General features: G+C 33.9%; 1 protein-coding gene and 1 long non-coding RNA gene across 3 annotated transcripts; one reads left to right on the forward strand and one right to left on the reverse strand.

Annotated features, from left to right (window-relative positions):
• Positions 1-982: 982 nt before the first annotated feature.
• On the forward strand, positions 983-7,571 carry LOC129922976 (uncharacterized). Its single transcript, XR_008774908.1, has 3 exons — positions 983-1,537; positions 2,840-2,899; positions 4,213-7,571. It is a non-coding gene; the product is annotated as an uncharacterized LOC129922976 (long non-coding RNA).
• Positions 7,572-10,775: 3,204 nt separating this feature from the next.
• LOC106059541 (uncharacterized) lies at positions 10,776-26,287 on the reverse strand. Of its 2 annotated transcripts, none has more exons than XM_056010672.1 (11): positions 24,765-26,287; positions 21,562-21,647; positions 19,378-19,704; positions 18,865-18,980; positions 17,898-18,102; positions 16,412-16,597; positions 15,600-15,671; positions 14,895-15,013; positions 13,293-13,482; positions 12,880-13,023; positions 10,776-11,070 (listed from the first exon to the last, which is right to left on the reverse strand). In XM_056010672.1, the coding sequence occupies exons 2-11, from the start codon at positions 21,614-21,616 to the stop codon at positions 10,781-10,783; spliced, it is 1,704 nt and encodes a 567-aa protein (XP_055866647.1). In that variant the 5' UTR covers positions 21,617-21,647; positions 24,765-26,287; the 3' UTR covers positions 10,776-10,780. The 2 variants fall into 2 exon arrangements, with proteins under 2 accessions (XP_055866647.1, XP_055866646.1); XM_056010671.1 differs by lacking the exon at positions 24,765-26,287 and adding an exon at positions 24,005-24,304.
• Positions 26,288-26,293: the final 6 nt, after the last annotated feature.

A 26,293-nucleotide genomic window follows, 5' to 3' on the forward strand; every position in this document is an offset into this window, starting at 1 on the left:
TTGGTGGGGTCTTGAGGGGGCTATGTCATCAATCCCCCCCCCATATAAACTTTCGAATTGGGGGTCGGTCCAATTTATTGTAGAAATTACAGCTTGCTAACATAATGAATTAAATATCTACATGATTAAAACTTGTTATTGATATTTTAACCAATCTTTATATTATGTCGTTCCCCTGTTGACCTCTTGGGTTGGAGGGGGGCCTTACCACCTAAGCCCTTTGAGTGGGGGGGGGGTCCTTCTTTTATGGAAAAATCATAGTCAAAATTTGTTGAATTAAATATATTTTATATTATGTCACTCCCCTTCTGGTATCTTGGCCGAGTCGGTGGGGTTGGGTGGGGCGATTGCATGTACTTCCCTCCCCACTCTATCCCTCTGAGTGGGGGTGGTGGTCCTATGTTTATGGAAAAATCATAGTTTGTGAACAAAATTAGTTGAATATCTATATAAAAAACTAGGTATTGATATGTGAAACCATATGTCATCACTCTAATCTCAAATTTTATGATTAGTAAATATAAAATGAAAAAAAGTTGTACCAGGTGGGAGGTGCATTACATGCGATCGCCTTTCCCCCATCGGACAAACCAATACTCTTTCATTTTGTATTATAGTTGGGAAATTACAAAGTTAAAAAAAAATGTAACTAATAAAATTTATATATGCTATAAATTAGGTTCTTATATCGAGTCGCCCCACCTCCTATTCTTTAATCCCAAATGCAATTATTAGCGGAAATTATAAAAAAGGAGCGAGGAATAATCGTTTCCATTCTACCGCCCCTCCTCTTTCCAGACAGAGTTTATGTAATTTCACATAAATTTATCATAATTATTTTAAGAAAGACTTTGTCTTGGAAAATTTAGATTTCAAACGAAATTTTTCAGTATAAGAGTCACGAATGAGATGAGTTCTAAGCCTTATTCCAACCTTTACTCAATCTGATATTTTTCTAGTTAAATAAATTTGGGACTATAACTCACAATTTATACTTAAATTTTATTGAATATTATTTATTGAATACATTTTTGTTCGGTGGCAATCCTCAAAGCCTAAATCTAAATATGTGGGGGTATCTTATCTTTTCAAGGAACAAATTGGTTTTATTTGCAATGCATTAAGGGCCTATAAATTCATATAAGAATATTTTTCAAGTACAACATTATTTAAAAGGTCGTTTTTAAATAGGATGAATAATGAGCTTTAGGTCAGGAGAATGCGTTTCTTCAGTGAAAAATGCTAGAAAATGCTTATAATTATGGGTCTTGTTTAATTGAACCCCTTCGCGCAATGTGTGTGTGTGTGTTTGAAAGTTTAAATATATGTTTGAAACGTTCATGTAATATGAACAAAAAAGTACAATATTATATCATTAACGATGCTCTAATTGTTCTTGTTGTTTATTTTTCGCAATAATCTCTAAATTTGTGTCAATAATACTTTTATATTTTGTTAGATACTAAGGTACTTTCGTTTTGCAATCGTTTATGTAAGAAGAGGACGAATGAGTCCGAATCTTCACCAAATTCGACTGGTTAGTACATTGCACTTTTTCAATTTAGAATTATGCAAATAATTACGTTAACATAAAATAATGATTTATGAATAGTTAACATAAAAAAAAACAACAAGAGAAAAATAAATATATCTAGAAATAGACTATTATTAATAAAAAGATAGTTTGTCTATCTGGGCAGCACCATATCAACAAACGCCAACCTAGATGATGAGTTTGACTTCCGTGTTGCTCGTGCCAGTGCTGCTTTTGGCAGACTTCAAGGACAAGTGTGGCAACGGAGAGGAATTAACATATCCACAATATTGAAAATCTATTCTATGTATCAAAGTCATTTACTCTATTATCCCGCCACACCAAAAAGTTAAACTCCTTCCACCTACGTTGTCTAAGGAGTATCCATAAGCTGCGTTGGTCCGACCACATAGTCACACTCGTCACTACCCGCTAGTCCCCTAACTCTCCGATACCCAACACTTGACCGTGTGTCACGGTTGACCACGCATAGTAACCGTGTCACAACAGTCTGGCTGTTTCAAACAAAAAAAAAACAACAACATGTACAGCGGCATTGTAAAACAAATATGAAGGCCTTCTTGGTTTGAGCTGCGTCTTAAAGATTGGTTAAACTACGCCAAGAGATTGGAGGACCGATGAGAATATTTTCCGAAAAGAGACAAGAAAATAAGTTGGTGGTAAAGGTAGTTAAAATGTTGCTCATTTTTATGTAGAGAAATGAAACGCTTAAACAATTATAGACTTTAACTATCCCATTAATAAATGTAAATACCAGACATAATAATTTCAAATAGTTTCAGGTGAATTTTGATTTCATTTTTCGTACTTTTTTGTTGATGTGGCCCGCGACACGCGTTTCGAAAGTTAAAATGGCCCGCAGGTCGAATTAGGTTGAGCATCACTGTTTTACTATATTTAAAAATGGGACGCAATAACACCGTGGATGTTAAGTAGAAATTTATAAGAAACGATACATTTAATTTTCACAGTCAACATCTTTTTTTTTTTAATTTTCAAAATTGTATACCCTTCTTCTGTTAAGGGGTCTGGTTTTATTGAACCCGTTCGCCCCATTTTTAATGCTTTGTGTGTGTGTATATATATTTAAAAAAATAGTGATATTTATCTTATATTAACGTCACAATAAACCGAGAAAAAAAATTGTGCACAAAAATTTGTTTGAAAGTTTAAATGTTATTTAATCCAAATTGTGAAATTATTGATCATTTATTTTTGTTGCATTGATCTTTAATATTTTTAATTAATGTTACAAATAATTAGTTTACAATATTTTTACATAAGATGAGAGACGCCCAAACAGTGAAAGAACGACAAATGATTCTGAAACTCAAACTTTGACCTGTTAGTATCTTACACTATTTCAAATTTTGCATTATAATACTTACATAAAATAATCATTCTATTTATTACATTTAGATTTATTATTGCAATTATGTGTGAGCAAGTTGAGGCACTACATTTGATAAGCATACAACTATTGAAGCTGGTGCTAGAAAAGAAAAAAATAGCATTTATAAAAAGTCGAAAAAAAATCATTGATCTACAAATATACTCATGAAAATAAAGCTATATGATATTTAAAAATAGCTTATTAAAATATTAATTATACTCACGGTACTTCAATTTTATTTAAAGATTTACAAAATCTATAATTTTTGATTTTATTTATTTATCGTTTTATAAATAATCGGAAATGAAAATAGGCAACTTTTATTAGCTATCTATGTGTCCATCTGTTTCGTTTAAAAGTTTAAAAAAAAATACATTATTTAAAAAATATGATTTTAACTGTCACGGCCTAGATATTGGTATAGGCCTGGATGGTCTTGAATTGTGTTGTAGATACCTCTTCTGGTACTACTTTAATGTTCTTCGTCTTCTTAACTAAATACTTTCACTCACGCACTAGATTTGCAGGTGCTTGAGAACACTAACATACTGAACTCTCCAACCACAACATTTAGAATTATTAATAGACTCACTGGTAGCAGACATGGTTTTTATTGACATTAAATAATTCACAAAAGATATTGGCGACTTCAGCCATCACAAATTAAACATCCAGTTTCTCACTTAATTAATCCAATGAAATATATATATATTGTTCTCAGAGTAATGTTACTTTAATAATTATACATGAGGAGATGGCAACGCTCCTCTCCCTACAAGAGTCCAAGATCAACTGAGGTGTTCACCTCGTGGTCAGTCCCCGACCAAGAAAAATCTCGTGCTAACTGCACGGAATAGTTCAGTGACTACTAGTCACCAAATATTACAGGGGTTCTAAAACTGGTATATGACATTAACATCATATTTAGCGTAATAAATAAAAGTTAATGCTTCTCATGGTCTTCTAAAAACATTAATTGTTTAATCAAAAATGTAAAAAAAAAATAATTAAAAAATGATACATTTTAAGAATCGAAATTATAAAATTTGATAAAAGAAACACATAAAACACATATTAACAAAATACTACTTTCTTACTATTATTTATCTCTTAATCACTAAGGAATGCTAGATAAAAAAATAGAGTAAAAAACCTCCATGACATCATGTAATTATATATACCAAATGTTAAAATATATAGGTATTTATTGGCACACTAAACATTTTTTTTTTGTTTTTTTTTTTGTTGTTTTTTTTTCCTATAGTATCAAGTAGCACATAACGAGAGTGATGATGTTGATAACATTGTATTCAATGAATTAGCAATGTTATGGTAAAGGACAAAAGTTAAGTAGTCAGACAATTTTTAAACAAGTAATAATAGATGTTATATTTTATTCTAAATTGTTTTATTTTAAATTTTATTATAGTTAATTCGTTCATTTTATTTTACCTTCTCAGACTTAGTAGCTGAAAGATTTGTGACAAAATATAAAGTAATATATGTAGAATTAAAGATATTTAAAAGTAACTATTTAAATAAGCTAAGTTTAGTAGCACAAGATTATATCGTATTTAAAGAACTTTATCCTTATTGAGTATTTAAATTTATAAACAAATTCTACGAATTAAAAAAAATTCAAATAGCATTTTCTATCATTTTTTTTTTTAATTTCAATTTATCATTCACATCTACTTTCTATTATTTTTTTCCCTTTCACAGTTTTCGTCAATGTCTTTTTTATTTCAACCATATCTCTTTTCTATGCCATCTCTTCCCCTCTCCATTTTTCTTTCTCTCTCTCTCTCTCTCTCTTTCTATCTATTAATTTCCCTCTCTCCGTAGTGCGGTCTGAGGCTATAGCTTTCCATTAGTCAAAATCAAGTTACCTGCTTTAAAGAACCGTTACATCCACATATCAGAACTATTAATGACCATTTTTACATTTTCTCATCACGAGTATTCGTCGAAATTTAGAAAACATACAAATATACACGGCGCAGGGGATCTTACTTGAAATGCCAGCGTGTTTCCTTCCTCTCATAGAATTTTATAGGATAGCAGATGCATCAGGTGAAAGTGCCAGATTGCAAGCGAAATATGCTTAAATGTCACCTTACAAGTTACCGACGATACCGCAATGATCATAAAAACATCCACTTTTTATACACACGAAGGCGTTTCATGCAGACCAGAAACTTCTCCAGAAATCTGGACTTTCGTGGGATTCTAGTGTTAAGACCGACTTCTTCAAGTTGATGGCATCCGCTTCAGGCTCACCCTTAAAGAATTTCTCTTCCACAAACTCCACCGCTGTAAGCAACGCTTCTATTTCTTCTTCATGACTTCAATCTTCACTGTAAGAGCTCTTCTATTTTTCAAAATTGGTGGTGTCAGAAAATCTTATCACCGCACCACAAGCAGCTCTCAAAGTTCCTTCGATTCTATCCACAGATTCGTCTGTGTAGATGGCGGTTATACCTGAAGGGTAAGAATTGATAGTTTCACTAACTGTTTTGAATAGCCGAGTCGGGTAGCTTTTTTTTCTCTTTCTCTGATTAAGTACACATGTGCGGATTATTGCATTGTTTCTGGGGCTAAGAATTGGTGTGAGATAGAGCCTTCCTCTCGTCCGGTATGTAGCATCTCTCAAAACAGCCATCTCGCCAACTGCATGAAGCAGGGTCTTCAATAGTACGCCTGTAAGCGATTCAGCCCTAACCATCTGAATCATTTTTGTGTTTACATGAAAGCTCGCTCCCGTCACAATTTTAACGGAGGCACATTGGCCATAATTTCGACTACGGCTTTCGGGGTCAGTCTTATGGCTTGACACTGAACAGCGTTACTAAGACTTAAACAAATTACATACGTTTGCGATGCTAAGATTTGAAAGGGTAGAGTGTAACCCTATTTAAAAGCCCACTGTGCCCATGTAGAACACTCTCAGCACATCAATTCTTACACCCCATCTCGCTATATAACCGCACACCTTCCATATTTCTGATTGAGAGTAACTCCAAAGTACTTGGCTTTTTCTCCCATTCCATTTTGTTCCATCCACCCATAGCTCGATTGGATCCTTAAGAATATGTAAATCAATATTAAATAGATTTCTAGTAGTTTGCTTTAAGGTGACACAATAGACCGAAGCAAAATACCGCTGTTAATGCACAACACAATATCATAAGCAAACATTAAATTTTGACATTTCAAGAAAACAGGGAAAGTCATTGGAGAATACTATGAGCAATGTAAAACTGGGTGCAAAACCTAACAGCTAACGCTGCTTTAATGGCCTCGACGCGCTCTTACCAAAGCATAAATGAACCGTCCTTTGCGCTGCCTCTATGAGGTTTTTTAATCCTATAAACATACAAAAAAATCGAGACTTTAGAACAGCCGACGGCTGTACAGACGTCTCAAAAAGGCTCACATACTTAACCGGTGGGTAGAGCAATACTAAAACAGAAAGTATATTGTCTTTCACTTTCATCTGTCCCTAAGTCTGTTGAACCATTGGGCCTACACATATGATCTGTTCACCTCCTTTATCCATTTCTATATCTTTTTTTCTTGAATAGAATCTCTTGCAATGACATGTTCGATAATTTGAAGTTAATTTTAGCATAGTGAGTTATCAAGTGTACATAATTAATTAATGTAGACATGAATATTGATGAATTTATATCAAACATGATGATATTTTCGCTACTTAATATTATTTGGCTACAATTGTTTTTACCAGCACTATAATTAGAAAAAAATGCGTTTTTTTTTTTTTATCAATGTTCTTCCATAATGTTTTTGTCACAACTGTAAAAATGTATTATTAATATGCCATTTGTATATTAAGTTACAGGCTTATAAAACACACATTAGAGAAACATGTTTTTTATTTATTGTAAGTAGGTCTCATAGATTACAGATGTTACTTCCGAAATGAAGATAATTACGCTCTACGCATTTCATGTATCATTCTTTTCATGCATGTTAATCAGTGACTTAAACTCTTCTAATTTGTTGGTTTCCCTGGCTGAAAAGGACGATAATGATACATTATTGCTTTATATTTAAATTAAAATATTCTTTTAAACATTTAAAATTATAGAGATAAAGAAAGTTGATACAATTGAATTCAATGAGACAATTTATGATCACTTTGACGCTCGTAGACGCGCACTGTGTCATAAATAAGTTTAGATAATATCTTTCTTTTTAAAGTTGTAATTTTGATATTCAAAAAATGTATATTGTTGTTTTTTTCATATTATATATGCTAGTCAAATACTGATAATATATAAATAAAATATGATGATGTATTTTATTTTGAATGTAATGTAAATGTTTTTTTTGTATTTGTTTTCGTAGACGTTTAGTAAGTTACACACTAGTTTGAATAAATATAAAAATATTGTTATTATTTCCTTGAGTAGCGCAATAGCAATTACTAGTTTTTAGAGTGATAAGAGTACTGTATGATGTATTATATTTTGTTGACCTAAATGTAACATGGCATTTTTTATAGCATTTATTCATTATTTACAGTATTAAGTTATGTTCTCATATCATGTAATCAAATGAAATAAAGCTGTATTGGCTTAACAATAGTGTTGAAGTGTCTGATCTTGTTGGAGTACTTATTTCCCTTGATTCGCACATTTTGATGATAATGCTCTCGTTAGGTCTACCATTAAGATGGTAGTCAGCAGGTGTACAAAATGTCCTCCCCATCTTCAGTGTCGTTCATTGTGGCGTAGCATTGGACAATATCTAAGTTAGTCCTTTTCTGCACTGTTTGGAATGAGACTGTCATTATCCGTGGTCCATGCGCTTCACATCCTATAAGTGTACTCTGAGCCTGCTTGGACTGCATCAGGATTACTCCTTTCTAATGTAGTGATTCTAAACCTTTTTATCTCATATCTAAATTAATTATAAAGAGAGAGAGAGAGAGAGATGAGAGATAGAGAGTAGAAATGAGAGGGAGACATAATTGAAAGATTGATAGATACATAGCTTAGATACATAGATAAATTGAATGACTGTTTGATTGATTGTTTGATTTATAAAAATAGATAGATACATATATAGATACATACATATATAGATAGATAGATAAATAGATAGATAGATAGGAAGATCTGTGGCATTTTTTATTGTATTTGCAGGTGAGGTGAGCAGCTTGCTTTTTGGTTTTGTTTTAGTGCCAAGCACCCAGTGGTGCGGCAAGCTGTGGCGGGATAGCACTTTATTGTCAAAGGGCTACTTGGCTTAAGGCAGGCAGTAGCTATCCAGTGAGGCTAAAAAGCCCCTTCTATCGTCAAGAGTGGTCCCTGGGTTCCAGCTTACGCCAATCATCTAGGAACTTATCACCGGTAACTACCACTCTCAGGGTTTTTTCAAAGACATTACTGTCAGGGATGGAGTGACCACTCCATTTCTGGGGCAAAGCCTGGGCGGTAAATTTGCGAGTGCTGGGCTGCCCACACGTCAGCACACGCCTCTCTTCCTTACTGACCGGGTCCAAAGGGATGGCAAGCCATCACAATTTGGGGAAAGGTGGCTGCAGGAATTTGCCAGAGAGCAGTAGTCTTACTACTGTCCCCCCGCCTGCGGGCCTCCAGAACCGGATTTTCTGTTAGGGTTTACTCCCTTAGCCTTAGACCTTACAGGGACACACACACAAGGCAGTGCGGCTATTGACCTATAGCTAGGGGTTTGGTTTGTGGGCAACAGGGTGTGTCCGCACGCCAACGGGCCATGCCCGCCTCACAGATAGATAGATAGATAGATAGATAGATAGATAGATATATTGATAGATTGATAGATTGATAGATTGATAGATTGATAGATTGATAGATTGATAGATAAATAAATAGATAGATACATACATACATAGATAGATACATACATACATAGATAGATATTTTTAATGTTTATTCCCCTGTTTATTGATAAGGAAAATGTTACAACATTTCTATATTATCAAAACCAATTATCTTAAGAACCAAACATGAGCTAAAACGAATAAGCAAATAAAAAATACAACAGCACACACAAATCGAAACTTTAACATGTCCCTATAATTGGGAAGAATTTTAATCTATCCTAAATTAGCTTTAGATCTATTTATGACAAAATCAGAAAACCAGAAAAAATGAGGTGCAAGTGACAATGAAGTATAATAACAAACAACGTTTAGATTCAAAAGGCAATACGCTAGATTGAAGATAAAAGTTATTAATGCTGCCTTTGAGAGCTAAGCAAACATAGCTCAGCTGATGTCGGAATATGATCTGAAGCCCTTAGATAGATGGCCAAGCAGTTTTACCTTTGAGCCAGGCACCTCAAGAATACAGTTCTTAAGCAATAGTAGCACATTATTGTATGATGAATCGTGTATACCGCAAATGAGACTTGTAATCAACATTAAATATGATGTAATTGTCACACCCTTGTATAGATGGTTCAAGGCTCAAGGTAAGTCACTAATGTCGATCAATTTGTCTTTACTCAAAATACGTCACATGTAAAGCCATATACACAGACAAAAATGCTGGACATACCGATACCCATCCAATCATTATAGATGGCCTCAACACTGACCTCTATCGTCACATGTGGGCAGTTCAGACCAACTGCTCGTTTCCTCGTCTTATTCATATTGTTTAGACACAAACATTATAGGTCATTATAGTAAATTTCCCCCTTTAGACCTTTCGATCTATAGGACATATGATGTTAAGCTCACCTGTTTCTTTGACCAACGTCATGTACCCACTATCATTTTGTGGACTCAGGAGCACCTTAAAAATCCTTCAACTTAGAGCAGGATAAACACCTCTGTTAAATTACCATCTTAACAAAATAAATCTCACACATCTACCCCATTGTAGACACTTCTCCCACCCCTATTAAACCGTAAACCATATCCTCTTTGAATGCCCCTTCCTAATCCACTTTAGGCAGACCCTACTTCCACTACAGCCCAACATAACCAACACCCTGTACGGCAGTGCTGAACAACGGAAGAGAACAGCACACTTTTTGTTCCTTGGCACAGTCTGCAAAAGAGCTCACAGCTCAGCAGAAAAAAAAGCTGTCAAAATAAGAAGAAGAAGAGTAGGAGTAATAAAATACAATGCATAGAATTGACAAAGTTGTAAATGAGAAAATAAATTATTTTATTCAAATTTTTTGCTTTTTAATGTTAAATGCCTTACAAAAATTGAAATGAAATAAATGATTAATATTATATATTTCTACGAATCAAAGCATCATGTAGTAGAATAAGGAAGACTACACGAACTTGTTACATAAACACGAACAATGTATTCATGTTTGTAGAACTTTAAATACAGTAACCTTATTGCCATTCTATAGACATTGTTTTGTTGTTGTTTTTTTGGCCAAAGGAAACCTTTAAATACACGACTATAACAAATAAACTTCATTTGTCTATTTTATTATGATGTCAAAGAGGCGCCATCAGCTTTTCAAAAAAGTAAAGTTCCCCTTTTAGACCTTGCGATGTATGGGGTAGATGATAGTAAGGTCTTCTATTCCTGTAGCCCAAAGTTAACGAGGCTGCCATGTGGTCAGCACAACGAACAACTGCCTGTAGCTTTCCCCAGCTAATGTCAGATATCCATTAGAGATTGGTGCACTCAAAGACTTCCAAAAGGTCTTCATAAGGAAGCCAAGCTATTTTCCTGTCAGTAACCGCACCTTGTGAGCTTTTCAGCAAGGCCCTCACGCTTAGACAAAGAGGAGGATTGTATTTACCCGAAAGATGTGGCGGAAGGGATTTTATTTTTAGTACCATAACATCATAATGATGATATGTATCCCTCGCTGTCTTCCTCTTGTAGAGGGTTAACTGTGTTATTAATTGATTGAGCTTCAACTAGAGTTAAGTACTCAGAGTTCAACAAGAGATTGTTTCTCTGTGCAATGATTTGGCTGTTTACGTAGATCCCGTTGGATGTTATCCTGGGAAAAGCTAGAGTATCATCAACGGATTCGTAGACATGAGACACCGGTCTCAGAGAGTGAGTAACTCTGTCGCTGTGTTGTTGTCTTCTCTCGGATCTTGTACAGAGTCTGGTTGCACCGATTTCTATAGAGAAAAAAATCATTTCTTAGTTAGTAATCACTCTAAATGAAACCCGTTACAAACATACCGATTCAATACAGATGGATAAAAAAAGGAACATCTTATCTTAAACAGGGCCGGCCTTAGTCATAGGCAAACTAGGCAGCCGCCAAAGTCATATGATTCGCGGGGGTCGCACAGGACTCTTAATATTTTTTAAAGAGAAGAAATAGATAACTTCTGCACAGTGTTATGGATTAAGTATACAGTCTTACAAGGTTTGAAATAAAGATTTAAAGAAAGAATTTAAAACTCCTTTATCCCACTATTGGTCAGAGTGTTACAAGATCAGCTGTCAAACTTATAAAGCGCTGCATGTGTATCTGTTTCGTTTGTGAATGTTATTCCAATTTTTCTTTCATCTATATTGTTTTTGTACAGTAGTTACGCTGAGGTTGTCAATAATAATCAAACTGAATTTCCATTCATTGGATCAATAAAAATTATCTTATCTTATCTTATCTTAAATAGCGAGTTTGTTTCTCGTTGTTTAATTTTCTTTTTGATCTAATTTACGTCTAGGGCCTCCAATTATCTAAGGCCGATACTGTTTGAAACAACTGTTTATATGATAAAAGTTATGTCTTTTAGATCTTGGGATCTAAATGATGTAAAGTTCAACTGTTGTTTGTTTTGTTTTTGGCAAAAATTAACGATGGAGTCAAGTGGCCAGCCCAACGATCGATACGCCTTAAATGCCCATAGAATATCAGGTACTCATGTCTTTTTAGATTTGGGTGGATCAGAGGCATCCTAATGCTTCGGAGATGCAAAATGGTAGTATTAACCAAGCACTTCCTACATTCCTCCACCTCCCCACGCTGCTTTATAAGTTGTTCACACATTCATTAACATAATTAATAATTCACGACGATTTTAATTATTATATATATATACAAAAATAAATCTAAAAATTAAAATAACTGAAGAGATTCATTGTTTCACAGTACTACAGTATGTTAGTCTGAATAAAGCACAGTCCCAAACACAATCAAAAACTAAAGTACAGATATTTAAATGAAAAGGAATTTAGCTGGACGTTAGTAAAGGATAAAGCACGCGCAAGCAAGATTTAATGTATTTCAATTGGCCAATGTATTTACAAAAAAAAAAATATTTTTAAAAAATTCTACGCTAGCACATTATCACAGTAATTAAATGTATCAAAACAAAAGTGGAAAAAGCATTTCACTTTTTTTTTGTACCGTTTATATAGCGCTACCTTCATGTTTATAGCATACTAAGAACGCTATGGTCCAATCTCATTTGCGGACAAGTGAGGGGGGAGGGAGTATCTGGGAGAGGGTTTTTCGTGCTGCATTTAGGCGCTCAGTAAGCACAACTCCGCTCGAGTTGAGTGTAAGGCCTCATGCCCCTATAATAGATAGTTAGGCCAAGCCAAGTTCAAGCGTACTTAGCCTCTTGACCACGCTTCCCACAATAAGCATTTTAAGTTATAGGCAACACAGTATTACAAATAAATCTGCCATCCCTTGTCTGTTAATGTATTACAAGAGCTCCAATGTTTAAGTGTATATAAGGTTGTTCTGTAAGTGGAAATAGCCTTAATTAATTAATATTTTTTACTATTATTGTGTAGCAGATATCGTTTATTACATAGACTACAAAACTCCATGTTTTAATCTATTTATCGTCTCTCTCTAGTCACATGTGTTTTACATTAGCTTATTTAAATAATGTTTATCTTCCATTGATGTGCAGCAGATATGGTAAATAAGATTTTGCATAATTTACAATTAAAACATTCCTTACTTTGCTGAAAACAAACGTAGAGAATGACTAGGACAAGCAACAACAGAAGAACTATGCCACCTAACAAAACAGGTCCGGTAACTTCATGGGAAAACAAATCTGATTTCCAACTATTAACAACGTTGTCTCTCTTATTTCGTCCATCTGAAATGTTTCAATGATAAAAAATATTAGAAAAGAAAAATAGAAAAAAAAAGATTGAACTATGTAATTGCAATTTGTTATTAGGTAGAGGAACGGGTAGTTGGACAAAAGGATATATAGATTAAACATAGATAGATACATATATACGTAGATACTAGACAATGGCAAGAGAGAACTACACAATATGTTATTGTATTCACTTATATTGTTTTCATTGGACAACATTTTAATTGATACAAAAATAAATACACTAAAAAAAATGTGCTTACCAAGAAAAAGTATTACAGACTTGTGTGAACCATACAGTTTGTCACTGCTAGATCCTGTTACATTAGGATAGAATATAACATCTACTGAAACGTTGCCATAGTCCCAATTGTCATAAATGATTTCTAAAGAGCAGTCTGTTGTACTGTTCAAGCTGCTACGTTTGTTGATGGATCGTCCATTTCTTGTGATCTATTAAGAAGAACAAATCTTTCAGCTTGGAAAATTAAAAAAGAACAAAAAAGAAATTCCCTTTGCAGACCTTGTGATCTATACTATGGGACAGATGATGTAAATGTCGTCTGTTCCTGTGGCTTACGGTTAACGAGGGTGACATTTCGCCAGCCCATTGACCAACCGCAATTAGTTTTCCCCAATTAATGTAAGGTTTCCATAAGAGTTTGGTGGACCAAGCGCTTTACCAGCCACCGCGCCTCCCTGGCACATATTTAACATTAAATTGTGTTCCTTATCTGTAGACACTGCGCCCACCCTTATGAAACCATAAGTCATATTCTCTTTGAATTCCCTTCCTAATCCACCTTAGACAGCCCTAATACCATGCAGCCCAACATGACCAGCACTCTGTATGGCGGTGGTGAACATCTGAGCGGAACTGCACACTTTTCCTTTGTTTTTAAATGGCGTTTTTCCCCTCAATTGTATGTCAACGATTTAATCAAAATTAAAGTTGAAAGGAAATATATATTTACGATCCTAAGATAATTTCTAACACTCGAATAGAAAAAAAAATAATGGAGTTATATATAGGTAAATAAATATTAGTGTAATAAATGTAATGAGAAAAACGGATCAAAGCCAAAAAAAAATTCAAGTATCAATTATTTTGAATAAGAAATGAAAAACAGAAGGTTAATCATACAGTGTCAACACCACTATTTGTGACAGAGAAGAGTGAGGTGGGGTGGGGCGATACTTAAATGTACAGGTCTGCCTAATTTAATGCCAAAGATACTAGAATTAGGGCAGTGTTGGGGGGGGGGGAGCGTTAAACTAAAGAAGTAGGTAAGAAAAAAAATGAAAGTTGATCCAGAGCAAAATAAACAATATAGCATAGTAACAAATGTGGTTGACGGTGGTTGACTTGTTGCACCAACCTGCTGCTATAGATCAGTCGTTTGAATCAAATTTGTAATAGATCTAGACTAACAATACAAAATCTGTGCAATTAGAACTATTTTGACCGTAGAATGCGTATTATATTTTAACTTGTAAATCTTGATATAACTTGAATAACTTTGTTTAAACAAAACTTAATATAAATATAACTTTTATAGACAGATTAAACTTGAGATGAAGTGAAACAGATGTAATAGACTTTTCCCTCTGACATTCAGGAGTCGTCTGGCCTGCCCAAGACATCTTACATCTTGTATCCTTCACACTGCATAGCCAGCACCCAATCCCTAAATTCCTCTCACAGTCACAATAGAAACTTACACTCACACCCCTTACAGCGGTTTTGTTGCCTACCACCAGCAATTTGGTGCTACAAGCCAACGACCGTCAATAAAAAATATCAATGGGCAAAGTCTAAGAATAATTTTAGTAAATACTTACATATAAAGGATAAACTCACTTACATGCTCGCCTTTAAAAGTAAATAAACAAATGCCTTCTGGGTAAATGTTGTATATATAACAAACAAGAATGAAACTGGAAGACGTATCTCTTGCTTCGCAAGTCAGATTTTGACCTTTTACTGTAAAACACAAGGGAAGCAAAAATATAATACATCCTTTAAAAAAAAACAACTTAGCTATTATTAAGTGTAGCTGTATCAATTAGTTTGAATCAGTCGTTTGAAACTAATTTGTAATACATCTATAGTAATCTGGACTAACAATACAAAATCTGTGCGATAAGAACTATTTTGACCAGTTATTTTGATTAGTGGGATTTAACTCTATTAGTTTTCTCAGTGCGCTACGATAATGTCATTAGTTTGGACCCATTTTGAAAAGAGAGAGAAAATAAGGTCTCTAAATAAAGGTTACCATGATAGCTTTATATGTACATTTTATTTTTAATAGAATGTGTTATAACTATTTATTGTTAATTTCAATCTCTATCAAGCAAAGAACTAATTCTCTATAGACAGAGTTAATATAAGTTGTTGTTTTTTTAAAGCCATAACTCAGCTAATGAATAGGCTGAAAAAAAATTCCCTTTTCATTTCATTGGGTGACAAAATGTTGTAACTGATTCTCCATAACCAGGAAATTTATAAACTTCGAAAAAAAAAACAAAAAAAAACAAAAACAAAAACAATACAATGTAATACTTACCAAAAGATTTTGGTTCATAAAAAATAGGGACACTATCTACACCTAATACGGTTTTCCCTCGACACTCGTGTACTGTAAAATACAGACATAAAAATGAGCAAATAGCTTACAGTCAGTAGGATAGCTAAGAAGTTGGGGTCTTGGGAGTTTTGATCTCTTTAGGGGCCTGTGAATTTTGACATTTGTAACACTAAGACATGTGATAATGGCGTTATATTTACTGTAAAAACATATTTCGGACTCATTTGGGTGCCCCCCTTAAGTAGGGTCCCGGGGTGATTTTTATATTTGGATAGCCTCTCCCCCACCCAAATGTATTAATGCCTACATAGTTGCTCCTACGCAGATCAGCACACTATATAGAGTTAGGAAATTACATTGAAATGATGACGATAGACAATTCCTTTGCCTGAAGTGCTAAGTAGGTTCTTATATCTTGGATAAAGGCGCATTCCCCCCTACCGGAATGGTATTAAAATTGTCACCTTGAAGTTTTTGGAACACTGACAAGTTTTAACATCGGTGTTGCACGGAGAGATGGACGAAGGTCATGGGCAAACCCAGAGTTAGATCTGTCTAGTCTAGGTATGTGTCAGAGTTTATACATTAATTGAGATATGAACCATAGGCCTAACAACTCGGAAGTGAGCACCAAGACCTGACAATCGATTGTTTTATTTTTGTTGTCTTTAAAATCATTCTTCGTTGTAAGGACTTTATTTGATCTTTTAGTTGAATCACCTTCATAAATCTACAACCATGTTGTAAACTAAATGTGTGCAAATCAAAGTTTTAATACAAATATCCTCTACCTTTGTTTTTTGTCGTTGCTGTGAATGAAAGTACAGAAGTTTCATTTCCAATGGTGATGTTGTTCTCACTGAACCAAGAGATGTTTGAATGGTCTGATGTTCGGTTACCAGCTACACACAGACAATCAATTCTTTTTCCAACCTCGATAATATTTGGACAGTCTTGTAAGACTAAAGTTCTGCTGGCTAGGAGCAAACATTAATATGAGTTAATAATACTACGTTTTCGATAACTTTTAGTCACATGACCCAATCAGTTACAAAATAATAATTTACAACCATACTAAAATTGTAAAAAAGTATTTGGTGGGAAGCGTGGTCGAGATGCTAAGTGCGCTTGAACTTGGCTTGTCTTGGCTACATAGAAGGGGGCTCGATGTTTGACACCCGACTCGGGCCGATTTGCGTTTACTGATATTTAAAAGCTATAATTATAATATAATAATAAACTATTGTGATGCAACAAATGCAGCCGCTTTATTTTCCCCAACAAGTATCAAGTACCCATTAGAGTTCGGCGGACTCAGGAGCGTCTTAAAAGTCCGAAAATTCAAGTCTTCACCGAGACCTAAATCCGATACCCCTTGGAAGCCAAGATCTTTCCACTCAGCCACCTTATTCCAACAAATTGAAATTAAAAAGCGCATATTTAAAGATCACTGCTGTCAAAGTCAAACTAAAATTAATAAGTGCTGCAAGTAAAAGAGCTTAGTAAAATAGATTTCATGGAGCGGATAAGTGCCTACAAGTAATATCATTTATTACAGCTATTCGCTAATCAATGCTTCCAATTTCGTTAAACCAGATACATGAGCTAGCTATTCATAAATTTTAATGATTCTTTGGACTAATGATAGATTTTTAGAACATATTTCTTTTCTTTGGCATTTCATCAGACGCTAAAGACTTGTGTAGTCCGTCAATTTCTCTTTATATGCATTAGAGCATTAGATTATGTTAGTGTCAATTTACTTACATTTGGATTCTGTCAATTTTGCGTTAAATATATCTGAATTATATCATTCTCAGGTTGCTTGTGTAACGTTATATATATTTATATTCTGTCCTTGTCATGTTACATAGATTTGGATTTTGTTGATGTCACGTTACTCACTTTTATAATATGTCAGTTTCACGTTACATAGATTTGGATTCTGTTGATGTCACGTTACTCACATTTATATTCTGTCAGTATCACGTTACATAGATTTTGATTCTGTTGATGTCACGTTACTCACATTTATATTATGTCAGTGTCTCGTTACATAGATTTGGAATCTGTTGATGTCACGTTACTCACATTTATATTCTGTCAGTGTCTCGTTACATAGCTTTGGATTCTGTCAGTGTTAAGTTACATACATTTGCATTCTGTCAGTGTCAGGTTACTTAAATTTATATTCTGTCAGTGTCTCGTTACATAGATTTGCATTCTGTCAGTGTCAAGTTACATATATTTGCATTCTGTCAGTGTCAGGTTACTTACATTTATATTCTGTCAGTGTCTTGTTAACGCCATGTCTAACATCGTCCAAGCTGCCAGTGACGTTTGGGTAAAGCATGACAACTAGATCAGAATTCAAACTGATCTCTCGGATTGGAACCTCAGCCTCACACTGGGATATGAAATATGTTGGTTCATATTCTGACACGATATGTCGACATTTCATTTGTCTTTGTGACGACACTGACTGTGAATTGAAGTAGACAATTTGACGGATCTAAAATTTTGGTACTTAAAATGTTAAATGGTATATAAAGTAGGCTAACTGGCTCTTTTATCCTGTACTTGTCTTTGGACTTAGCGATCCACATAATTTATTAGAGTTAATTTAATCCTCGAATTTGGTTCACTTTATAGTTTACCGTAATGCAAAACAAACAAGTTTCAAAATTTGCTTGTTTAACATTTTTTCTCTTCTTACATCATAAAAAAAAAACATTGTAGACAATAGAAAATAGAAATTCGAAATTTTCGCTGGAAATCTTTGTACGGAATACAAAACACTATTAACTATTACAAACTATGTACGCAACACTATTTCTGAAATTAAAATTAGAAGGACTAGCTTAAGTAACAAGTTTACAAAATAAATTTTAATTCTAAACGTAGTATTTCAATTAAAAAAAAATGTGTGGTAAACATTTATTTTTATATATCTTTCTTTACATTCTAAAACCTTCCCGGACCCCACTATATTTACAATAATACTTCACAAGGTTTCCGGCTTCAAATTTTAAGAAACACTTAAACCACAGTTGTGGAAAGCAAGATGGTTGGTCATTGTGCTGGCCTCTTAACACCAACGTTAGCCGTTAGCCATAGAAATAGATGACCTTGTCACCATTTGCCCCGAACATCACTTTTAAATATAAAAAAGTAGCAGCATTATATTTCGTTGCATTACATACAAAACATACATCAAGAAGCATATTAAAAAAAAAACACTCACCATATAGTGTATTATCAGGAGACCATTGGCTTCAGGAAATATCTTATCAATTTTGCAAGCAACTTTTAGAACACGATTGTCAAAGATTTCCTGGCAGCTAATGTTTTTGCCTCGAGCTTAGATACAAAATACAAAGACACAAGTATTAAGAAAGACATTTCTGAGGCAGTTAAAACTAACGTTAAGTTTTTTTGTTTGTTTGTTTGTTTTTTTGTTTTTTATGAAATTATTTTTAAAAGGTACTCTCGTAATAATTGTAATATTAAATGCTTTGTCACAAATATTTTTACTACACCAGTACATTGCTGAATTTTTAAAAACAAATATTTATTATCGTACAATCCTGCTTATACTCGTATAATATTTAGCAAAGTTGAATTTATAGACACATTAAATAATAATATAAACAAATTTTGTAAAAATATTGATATTTATAATAACTTTTTAAATTCTATCTAGCTTATTGTTGAAGTAGATAATTAAAAGTTAATGTCAATTAAGCTACCATCTTACCAAAAACACGTAAATGACAGGTAAACAGTGACCCTGTAAATTTTGTAATTGCAGGCCCGAGATATTTCAGACACCAGACGTTCATTTCTTTTCTGCTCACAGATTTAATAGTCAATGTTAACTGGTATCTATTGCCGTGACTTTGCTGTATAGTGGTGACTGTTTTATTGGTGTTGTCGTGACAAACGAGTCTTGGTTTACATGTAGATATTGGCGTTTTGTTTCGTAACCAGACATTTTCAACCGGTTCGTCCAATGTATGATTGAATGTACCATTGAAGCTGTAGGGGGTGCCCTCCTCAGCGACGGGGCATGCATAGCACATACCTAAGAATGAAAGACATACAGTTGAAATAGACTTAAATAGTTGTAATCAAGGACTTTGATAGTTATTTATGTTTTATAAAAATTATATATATATATATATATATATATATATATATATATATATATATATATATATATACAAATATACATATAAGAAACATATAATGAATTGGGCACAACTATGGAATGGCTAGTTCTGAAATGACATATATAATATATATGAAACATAGGAAATACGCGTATTCGAGAGGCTTAGTGTCCTTGAACTTGCCTTTCCTTGGCTATCTATGAAAGAGCACGAAGTGCGACACCCGACTCGATCAGTGGTGGTTAATGAGGCATCAAGGAAAACCTTTTTCCAGATACACCCTCCCCACCACTGGTCCACAATTGGACAACAGCGCTCTGAGCATGCTCTAAGAATGAAAGTAGGGCTATATAAAAGCTATAATTAATGATATTAAACATCTATTTCTTGCATGATATAAGCCTCATCAACCTCTACTGCAAAGGTTAAACGAGGAAGTCATGTGGCTAGCCCAATGACCAACCGCCTTTGCTTTCTCAAAGTATTTCTGCTGCACATTAAATTTGAGTGCATTTTGGACACATCATAGGTCTGCGGTTCGCGGCAACGACCTATTGATCTGAACTGTTCACAGTCTGCAACCTTGCTGATCAGGTTGAGGCTTCCGATGACAGTCTTCAACAAGATTTGAGCTCACGAGCCATCCTTTTGGAAGCCTCTACGTCCTATTGTAAACGATTACTTGGATGGTCTGAGATAAGATACGAAAATAAAAGATGAATTTTTTGTTCCAAATAAACGGAAATTCGGTTTTACTTCTATTGTCTACTTCCGCAATAACAATATAGACCAAAACACAAAGAACATACCGCACACACACACACACACACACGCAACCAAAGGTTAATGAATGTGCTTCTCAGTGACGACGGATGACCTTGAAACACACTGACTGTCATTACTGTAAATATTCTAATTTTCTTCTTGGGTATAATCATATACTTAAAGAACAGGAACTAAGAATGGCGATTATAGTAATTTCAGCTATCTCAGAGCAGTAGTTTAGAAACATAGGCCAATCTGTCTACCCAAGGTATTATATGCATTTTCAAATAATGTAATAAAGTGTGTAAGGGTTTCTAAATTGAAATGACTGACTTCATGACTTTATCACGAAGCTCTATATCGTACATAACTGTATCAGATATTGCTGTGGTCTATAGGGCAGCTGATGTAAAGGTAATCTGTTTTTGTGGCGAACGGTTAACGAGGGTGTCATGTGACAAGCACAGCAACCTACCGCCTTTACTTTTTTTCTCGTCAGGTACCCAGAAGAGCGGGTTTGACACAGAGGCGCCCAAAGATACCGAAATAAAAAAATTCCTGTCTTCACCAGGATTCGAACCCGGGACCTCTGGTTCGGTATCCAAGCGCTTTACCGCTCAGCCACGAAAAAGAAAATCATTTTGTTCTTTGTGGTGACTATATTACACCCTCGTAAATTATCCATTGTATAAACCTAACTTAATATTAAGATCTATTGCTAATTACACTAAGTAGCACTCTTTTAAATCCTTTTAGTTGAAGATTTTCGCAAAATTACTTTATAATTATCAAACAAATATCGTATACTCCAAGATAGACTTAGGTGACAAAAAGTTACTTTACACAAACAGCTATTATGAAACACTAATTTCTATAATATCTACCCTAACCTATTAGTAATAGATACTATGTGAAGTCCGTAGTGCGTAAAAAAATTAAACATTAAATTGTCGATTAATTTCGTTTCTAGAAGAATATGCGTTACTCTAAACACCGACACATACCTACAAGTGCAAGGAAAACAGCTGTTGTGAGATACAGAATAATAAGTGCAACCATTTGCACTTCTTTGGCACCTTCATCGCTTCATCTGTAAAAAAAATGTTTTGGGAACATACAAATCGTCTACTGTTTCATTTTGTTTTTTAAATTTATTAAAGTTATTGAAGAAATGATACCGTTGAGAACGAGTGTGGAAGAAAAAAAATGTGTAGAAACCTTTCACCAGACAGACAGATAGACAAACAGACAGAATAAGTTGATGGAAGCTTTGTAAAAAAAAACAACCTAGTTTGTCCAAGGTTTGTATGGGCCATGACGCTTCCCCTTCAATTGTATTTTCATTTCACGATCAATATTGTTGTGTTTGATAACTCTGGGTCTTAGTATGTGTATATTTAGAACCATCGTTTGAGATTACATAGAAAAAGATAATATATATTGGAAACAGATAGGACTTCGTAGCCACGTGAATCTTCAGACTCGAATACAATACTACAATACGTATAACTATATACTTGTATGTGTGTTTATATATTCATTAATTATAACAACAAATGAAATGTATATGCATTGTAAACTTTTCAACAAATGTAAATAATAATACTTTGTTTAAAACAAATACTTGGGATTTTCTTTAATTGCATATAGATCATTATTAACTGTTTAAAATAATATTTCGTAGTGCCCTTTAGTGAGACGAATAAGTGATTGATGGTTGTAACGCTAGCTCGGAATTATACTTGCTGATGTTATCTATAACCATTCTAAGTTGTCCAGAATTCAGTTCCTCGTTTGAGTCAGAAACTTGAGTGTTTAGCTTGTCTTATCAAATGACAACTCGTTTTCTTAGAAATGTCAAGGGGCGGGCTGGTCGTTATTACTAATGTTGTCAATCAACAAACAATTACAATACTACAGCAAAATAGAGTCTAAAATCTAAAAAAAAAAAAATACATCTGGAGATTTTTAAATAAATAACATATATGTGTATATATATGTTATATATATGTTTATTTAAAAATCAATTCCTTCTTTAAGAAACTGATGGTGGTCTATAAGTTTCTATTTTATATAGTTTTGTTATGCCTCACTATTGTCATAAATCATTCCAGTGAGCCTTCAATATACAAGTTATTCTATTAATGATCAGTGTCATCAATAATTTTGAAAGTGCGAGTAGTTTTTTTTTTATCATATTGTGGTCATATAATAACCGGAAAACCATTTATAATAACAATAAAGCTCATGTATAATGTTTAGCGCCCTACTTAATAAGAATTAATTGAAAGTGTTTTTTTATGTAATAAATCAAATATACAAGACAGTAATTCTAAAACTGGCAATCTTATCGGTAATCTATGCTGCCATTCAAGAGTTAACCCTTCAGAAATAATGCAGAAAACAAGAGAAATGAGTTTATAACTTTCACAAGCCAACACGTCTGCTTGCAGAAGGGGATTTATTTTTAGATACTATAAAGAGGCGAAAGCAAAGCTGGTATGGTCATACTGTAGGACATGACTCACAGTCGAAAGTGATTCTTGACGGTGGAGTGAGCACGCAGAAAGGGTCGTCCAATAAGAAAAGATGTCTGGACAATGTAAGAGAATGGACAGGCCTGTCTTTTAATGGCCTGCCACTGACCGTGAAGGGATTTGTTGACGTAATTGGTCACAGCACCCCTATGGCAAGAGTCTAGCAACAAATCATAATGACATTGACACTATCCTAAAAGGATATAAATATAAAGTCATCCAGTGCACTATAATAGACCTGCTATTCATAAACGTTTCAAAACTCTTCAACTTTCTTAACCTAAACGTACTGATAACAAGACTAATATTTCCACGATTACTAAATAGGTACTCTCATTTGCATTATACCTTATATACCTTTATTTCTTTAAACCAGGGGTTCTCAACCTGTGGGTCGCGACCCCCCTGGGGTCGATTGACGATTTGCCAGGGGTCGCCAAAGACCATTGAAAAGATGGATTGTTATTGTCTATTCTTCTATTGCTGTGTGTGTGTGCGGGGGGGGGGGTCGTGTCTAAGTGGGGGATTGTATAAAGGGGTCGCCGAGCATAAAAGGTAGAGAACTGCTGCTTTAAACACTTTACCTGACACATTTATGCAAACACTTTACTAACCTAACAAAAAAAAAATCATCATCTTTAATGCACACTGTAAGAAAACAAAAACTTGGCGTAAACTAACATTGTTTCCTAAACATTATTTAAAATTAATGTTTTATGAAAAAACAAATGTTGTTTAATAAAAATAAAAGGCTGGCGTTTAAAAACAAAATGTTTTGTTTAATGTATTGCCTCCTAGGTTATCTCCTCCTGCAAAAGCACAAATTATTTTCCTTCGGTAATAATTATAGTTGTGTTCCTTGTGGATATAGGTCATAGAAAATGGTAAAATATTTCAAAGAGATACATACTCGAACTTCGTAACAGTTTCGGTCAATCAGACATTCACAAAGTGGTAACGATTATGTAGGACTACATTCTCGAAATATGTTAAGAAATAACAAAAACACTTAGTAGATCCATAAGAAATCTTTTATTTGAAAACAACTTTATTATTATATCAATTCGGATATTCCCATAATCACTATGAGCTATTCTTGGAAAGAGAAAGAGAAATATTACAAGCTGAAACATATCGAAACGTTTGGGATCGTGTGTGTTTGTGTATTATTTTTTTTTATTTTAAGACAAGAGAATTAAAAAAAATCATGGTAATCTCCCTATAAATTTTCTATGCTAATTTCATGCACTTTTTAAAAATATTTTTCATTTGTGTAAATGTCAATAATGTTGAAACTAATAAAAAAAAACAAAACATAAAAGTAGGGAAAGTATAGGTATTTGACTTTAATCAAACATTTTTAACCTAGTTACAGATCGGTTTAATTTTGGTATTACATTAAACATCTGTATGTAGTATACATGTATGTGTGTGAATGTTGCTCGAATTTTTAATCAATATTGTTTTTGTACAGTAGTTTCGCTGAGCTTGTAAATTGTAGTCAAACGGAATTTCCATTAGATTGGATCAATAAAAATTATCTTATCTTATATCTATAAAGAAAAAAATAAACGAAAAATATAATATTTAAAAAAGAATTTTCAAACCATTTATTTTACATTTGAAAGGATATTTACAATATTTTTGAAAAAAAACAAACATGTACCAACCATATATTGTTTGTAAACACGAGAACAAGTCATGAACATCACATTACGTTGTTTTCTGTAAACACTAGCCATCAAAATGCGGACAAACAATTATTATCATGTCAAAAAAATCTGTCATAATGAATGTGAAAGTGAACATTATATTTAAATTTTGAGACTGTACAGTGTAGTTATTTTTAATAGTAGAAACCGGAACTATTACTATGAAAAGTTACCAACAAGGAAATTATCAGAGACTGTTTTCTTACAATAACTTCTAAAAATATTTATGTGACTTAATTGCACTTATAGACGTGACCCCAATAACAAGGTCACTATTCACACACCTTTCTTTGAGTTGTCATGCCGCATCCATCTTCACGACTTACGTTCTCCAGAGAAAGAATATGGGCAGTATTGTCGGTGTACTCAACCTTCAGCCTCGACTCTAGCCTGACAGTTTCTCTATATATATTATAAGCCATCGGTAATGGGGAATGAAGAAATATCTCTTTGACTTCCTCGCGGACAGGCCGTTTAGAGAGCCCAATGGAGGTGGTTTTCTTGAGTCAAAGAGTTTTAACTAAATTTTTACAAAAATTACATACCACGCTCCTATATCTTTATCGGCCAGCATTATCTTTAAATATATCGATATATGATATGCAGGGGCAGTCTGGCTATATGCGCATTTGGGCAAATGCCCGGTGGGCCGGTACCCTAATGGGCCGTTAGGGTCCCCAAAAGGGTATTATGAAAACCACCTTAGAAATTATTAACTTGTTAAAGGTTTTAGAATATTCTCTTGTTAAAGGCGCCCTCTGAGTGTTATGTTTTTTTAAAAAAAGCTAATATTTATACTAATTTAATCTAACACATTTTCAGAAATAGACAATGGTAATAGTAGGCTTCATCCTTGTAGGACCTACACACTTATCGATTAAAAAGCAACATAATGCCTATATTTCTTTTAAAGATACATAATTTATTGTAGGCATGCCTTCTTCAGTTATCGATACATTATCACACTTAACAGAATGATTTTGAGGACTTGTAGACCTAGAATCGGATATCCATCATATGATATACAATTTGTGGGCCTCATTGTAAAGAAAGGCCCGGGCCGATCGTAACATATAGTCCGATTCTGTGGGTATATTTCTTTTGATGGCTATTTTTGGTATCAGGTAAACGTACTATACACATTATAATCTACAAAAGGGTCGCAGTAACCCAGTAAGACACTCAAATAAGTAAATAAACACTATACGAATTATTTACAGCAAGAAAACAATTCATAATTTACACAAACATCTCGGAATCTCAAAATGCACATTGAACCAATCAAAGATAACAAATATCGTTACATGCCAATACAACCCAGGCTCTTTAAACGTATACTTAAGGTTGCTGTAACTAAAGCGACTATACTAAAGCCTTGTACTAGCATACACACACTCTAAGGACTATATAACTAATAGCTCTTATGCACAATAAATACAAAATAACATTAATAATGACCTAACTCGCAAAAAAAGGTTACACATGCT

This window comes from Biomphalaria glabrata, chromosome 14, assembly GCF_947242115.1.
Source record: "Biomphalaria glabrata chromosome 14, xgBioGlab47.1, whole genome shotgun sequence".
NCBI classification, from domain to species: Eukaryota; Metazoa; Mollusca; class Gastropoda; family Planorbidae; genus Biomphalaria; species Biomphalaria glabrata.

Excerpts from the sequence above, each read along its gene's own strand:
- LOC106059541 (XM_056010672.1), bottom strand. The coding sequence starts at position 21,616 with ATGGTTGCACTTATTATTCTGTATCTCACAACAGCTGTTTTCCTTGCA. Across the intron at positions 18,981-19,377 it reads CTGTCATTTACGTGTTTTTG|CTCGAGGCAAAAACATTAGC; the intron begins GTAAGATGGTAG and ends TTTGTATCTAAG. Across the intron at positions 16,598-17,897 it reads GACACTGACAGAATATAAAT|CCAGCAGAACTTTAGTCTTA; the intron begins GTAAGTAACCTG and ends GTTTGCTCCTAG.